This window comes from Erithacus rubecula (assembly GCF_903797595.1).
Source record: "Erithacus rubecula genome assembly, chromosome: 3".
NCBI lineage: Eukaryota > Metazoa > Chordata > Aves > Passeriformes > Muscicapidae > Erithacus > Erithacus rubecula.
Window position 1 is genome coordinate 59,867,853 of NC_136689.1, and position 4,464 is coordinate 59,872,316.

Here is a 4,464-nt window from a genome sequence, read left to right on the forward strand (position 1 = left end):
CAGATGTGTTAGACACTTTTTGATTTGATCTTTACACAATTATTTTGATAAAGAAAGTGTTGGTCTTGTTGACACTATCACTGTAGTCAATACCTAATGACCCCCATAGTTAATTTCCTTATAAATATTTAACTTAATAGAAGTCCTCCCTTGGGTTATAGTACTTTTGACACTTGTATAATCTGAAACAAATCCTCTTTTTTAGTCAAACAGACCATGTTCCACACACAGTTGGCTAGCTATTTACAAAGCACCCAATTAAATCCTACTTAATTCTCCCACTCTGAAAATCCCATTTCACTAGTGCGCAGGCTACTGATCACACAAGATGAGGATCTTTCACTGAGCCTGGACACAAGTTTACAGCCAGCAGGACTCGATTGTACAAGAGCCTGCCATAAAAATAATTCACCCGTCAAATGCTAGATACAAATAGCAAAGAGAATGTGCAAATTCAGAGGATTGAAGAAATAAGCTGAAGAATCACAGTTAAAGACAAGTAAATCTAGTTTAATGTTCACATGTAGTAGTTACACATCACAGAGATTAAACAGGATTTTTACTGTAACATAGCTGCAGCGAAATGTAAGTAACTTTGTACTAGAAAAATAATCTTGACGCAGTTACCCTATTTTTGGTCTACTTAGGTTCATTTTAAGATGAATTTACATCACTGATCATAATGACTTTGCCCATGTGCCTTTCTGCAGTTCACTATCAATACTCTTTGGACGGAGGAAACAGCAACTGTTTTTGTTAATGGTTTGCCCTTTGGCTGCAAGCAGAGAACGGTTTTCAGTTTTTAAGCAATTAATAATCTATAGGAACACAAATTTACGATAAAACCTTTTGGTGATAAATCAAGTTCCCGAGCAAATTTCTTATTTAATTCAAGAGCAGACTAATAAAAAAAAAAAAAAAAAAGCTGATTACAGATCTAAAGCATTGCCCCCATAATGCAAAAAAACTAGATAGAATTTGTTTTTCTCATCTCAGTAAAAAACACTATACCTTACTGCTACTTCTATGGAATGCACTAAAAACCCCTGTGCCCAAATGACAAAAGTGTAGTCTCAAAATGTATAATACACTTACAAACATCTTAAGTCTAGATTGAGGAAAACACGTTGTATGGACTCCAAACATAGTTTATTTGCAATTAGACACGTCATGCAATCATGCAGGACCACTAGCTAAAGCTGCAACTTTTGAATCTAAGGGACATTTGGGGACAAAAAAAGTCCTAAACATTCAAGATATTTCCATATTAGCAGCTCCACACTTGAGCTGCGGTTTTCTAAAGAGATATTCCCACAGATTAAAAAAAACATACACACCTTTATAATATTTACAAAAAAATATTTAATTAAAAATATTTTATAATTACAGTAGTCTATTAAAGCATATACTTTTCTCACACTTATAGAACATCTCTATATATACACAGTATGAAATGTCACTCATTTGTCTATACAATATGTAACATTCCTGCAGGGAGAAGAAAGTTCCCTGGGCCCTAATAAAATCCATCTATTTTAAACAATAGATGTCAAATATATCTACAAATGCTCTGGTAGATTAGTAAAGCTTCAAGACTCGGCTGCTCGGTCCCTTAAGAGTTACAAGGTTTCTAAAGTCTGGTTTAGGCTCGGTCCTCTATCCCGGGGCAGAGTCGCAACTTTTCCCGCTGCCACCGTGGGACACGGCGCCGCTCACAGCTGGCCGGGAACGACGAGAAGAGACGGAACCAGGGGAGAAGGGGGGAAAGGACACGGGGAGCTGGGAGGTGGCGGGGGTGGGGGGACGGGACCGCTACGGACGTGCAAAAAGGTGAAAAGGCTGGGCTCTGGCGGGGTGAAGCATGGGAACTGCTCGGGGGGTTGGACGGCTCCTTCCTCCGGTGCGGCGGGGCAGGGCCGGGCCCCCCCGCCGCCGCCCGCCCCCCGCGCTGCCTCTGCGCGGCGCGGCGCCGCCGCACACCTGTGGGAGAGGAATGAATAGAGGGGGTGTGTGAACCGCTCCGCTCCAGACCGACTGGCGCCACCAACAAAACACAAGACATGCTTGATCAACAACCCAAAACAAACCAGGTCAAACAACAACCGCAGCTCCCAGGCTGGGCCAGGCGGAGGGAGGGATGCGCAGCTGCACGCCGCAGCCAGAGGCGCTCCGGGGGCAGGGGGAGTGTTTGGGGGGGGAAAAAGCCTCAACCACCCGGTAATTAGGAAAAATAAAACAACCGCCCCGTAATTAAAAATAAAACCCCAAAGCCGCCTGCAAGTATTTCTCGTGGGGCTCTGGTCCCCCTTCGGCAGGCTTCCCGCAGGAGGATGCGGTGCTGCGCTGCGGAGGGCTGCGCTCCCCCCGCCCGCGGCCCCGCGCCCGCCCGGCACTCACCTGGGGAGCGGCGGTCAGCGGCAGAGGATGCTGTCCCCCGGCTTGTTAACAGAGCCTGCCTGCGCAGCAACCAGACACGGCAAATTAACAACCGGCGAGAAAACACACCGAGACACCCCCTCCCCACTGCCCAGACCCCTTCCTCCTCCAGCACCCGGGCAGCACCACAGCCCCGCCGGGAGCGCTCGGGGAAGCCCCCGGGGGGACAGAGACAAGGGGGGCACCGCAGCGCTGCGGCAAGCCCGGGGTGCCGGGGAACGCCGCTGCCCGCGCCGCCGGGCTGCCACCGGGGGTCCCGTACCAGGGAGTCGCTCCCCCATTCCCGCTCCTCCAAAGCACGCTGCGTTCCATGTGCACGGCCCCCACAGCCCCTCGCTACACGGCGCGCAGGCTGGAAAGCGCAGAACAGCGCGCCCGCTCCCGTGTGTGCCAACACGCCGGCTACAGGTACGCTCTCTCGGCTGTAATTACATGGCACACCGAGGGGATGCAGGCACCCACCCCGCACCGCCGGGGTGCTCCTGCGCCCGCCCGCCCCGTCTCCTTCGGGAGCCACGGCTTCGGGCAGAGCCACGGGGTGCAGAGTGCCGGCACATCCCCGGGGCGCTCAGCATCGCGCCGCGCCGCTCCGCTCCCCGCGCTCCTGTGTCACGCACCTCTTACCGGGTCAGTGTTCAGGGCCGTCAGAGGGGTCCGGGGGGTGCCCGCGGGACAGCTGCCGGGGTGCAGAGCGGGCGGCGGCGGCTGCTGCCGGAGCAGCGCTGGGTGCGTCTCCAGAGCCAGCTGCAGGTCGAGGATGTAGTCGATGACGTGCTGCAGGATCTCCACTTTGCTGACCCTCTTGTTGGGAGGGATGGTGGGCACCAGCTTCCTCAGCCGGCTGTAACAGTCATTCATATCGCACTGCAGGCACAGCGCCGCCGGCTCCTCACCCGACGGCGGGCCCCCCTTGCAGCCGCTGTGCTCGGCCAGGCACCGCAGGGCCGGGTGCCCCCCGCCGCCGCCCGCCACACCGGGCTGCGCCTTGCGACTGGGGTGCCGGACGGGGCTCACGGCTTTCATGGTGCCGCAGGGAGGGAGGGAAACCTCCCTCTCCACCACCGCCGCCTGGTGCTGCTGCCGCCGCGACCTCGGGAAGCCGCGCACGCACCGCCCGCAACGGGAGCGGAGCGCGGCCGCAGCGCCTCGATGGCGTTAACGGCGCCCGCCGCGGGGATGCAACGAGAGGCGCTCGCAGAGCCGCGCGACACCGGCGGCACCGCGGACCCCCCGGTCCGATTAAAAAAAAAAAAAAAAAATAAATTTTTCTTAAAATGAAAAGCTCGCGCCCCGCAGCCGCCCAGCCACGAGCACAACCGCCGCTGCCGCCGCCGCTGGCCGCGCCGCCCCCTATATAGCGCGGGGCGCGGGCGGGGCGGGCGGCGCCGGGGGGAGGCGGGGGCGCCGCCGCAGCGCGGGCGCGGGGGGGCGCCGCGGGGCCGCGCCGCAGCCAATCAGAGCGCGCCGGGCCCCCCCGCGGCGCGGCGGCGGCCAATGGCGGCGGGGCGGGCGGCGCGCGCGGGCCCCCCCGGGGAGGAGGCGGCGGAGGAGGAGGAGGCGGCGGCGGCGGGGGCGGTCCCGGGGAGGAAGGACTGCGGGAATGCGGGCGGGACCCGCCGCCCAGCGGCTCCCGGCGCCGTCCCCGCGGGCCGGAGCGCAGCCCCGCGCCAGCGGCGCCGCTCCCCGCCGCCCGGCTCGGACCAAGGCGGCTGCACCCGCCCTCCCATCCCTCCCCCATTCCCTTTCCCGGGAGGGCTGGCATCTCCTCGGATGGTGAAGCGCGTTTTTATCCTCTCGGTGTAGGAGACTCATCCCAGCTTTACACATTTGTTGAGGGACTTGGGAACGCTGGTTTACAGGCAGGGAAAATCCCAAGCAAAACTTGAGTGTGGAGGAGAAGGAAGGAGGAGGAGGGTTTAGGGACTTCAAGCAAAGCAATGCCAGGGAACATTAAATTAGAGCACATAACTATTAAAAATGCATGGAGATGCAGTATTTAAAATTCCTCCATGACATATAATATTAATC

General features: G+C 56.4%; 1 protein-coding gene across 2 annotated transcripts; it reads right to left on the reverse strand.

The window, feature by feature from the left end:
* Window positions 1-483: 483 nt before the first annotated feature.
* On the reverse strand, window positions 484-3,776 carry ID4 (inhibitor of DNA binding 4). Of its 2 annotated transcripts, none has more exons than XM_079300478.1 (3): window positions 3,061-3,776; window positions 2,398-2,456; window positions 484-1,980 (listed from the first exon to the last, which is right to left on the reverse strand). In XM_079300478.1, exons 1-2 carry the CDS (start codon window positions 3,457-3,459, stop codon window positions 2,412-2,414), a joined length of 444 nt encoding a protein of 147 aa, XP_079156604.1. In that variant the 5' UTR covers window positions 3,460-3,776; the 3' UTR covers window positions 484-1,980; window positions 2,398-2,411. The 2 variants fall into 2 exon arrangements, with proteins under 2 accessions (XP_079156604.1, XP_079156605.1); XM_079300479.1 differs by having other exon boundaries at window positions 3,054-3,776.
* Between the last annotated feature and the right edge of the window lie 688 nt (window positions 3,777-4,464).

What these genes read in the sequence shown, in the direction of transcription:
- ID4 (XM_079300478.1), bottom strand. Translation starts at nt 3,459, where the DNA reads ATGAAAGCCGTGAGCCCCGTCCGGCACCCCAGTCGCAAGGCGCAGCCC. An exon ending in CGGCCCTGAACACTGACCCG is followed by an intron (nt 2,457 to 3,060) that starts GTAAGAGGTGCG and finishes GTTGCTGCGCAG; the next exon opens with GCAGGCTCTGTTAACAAGCC.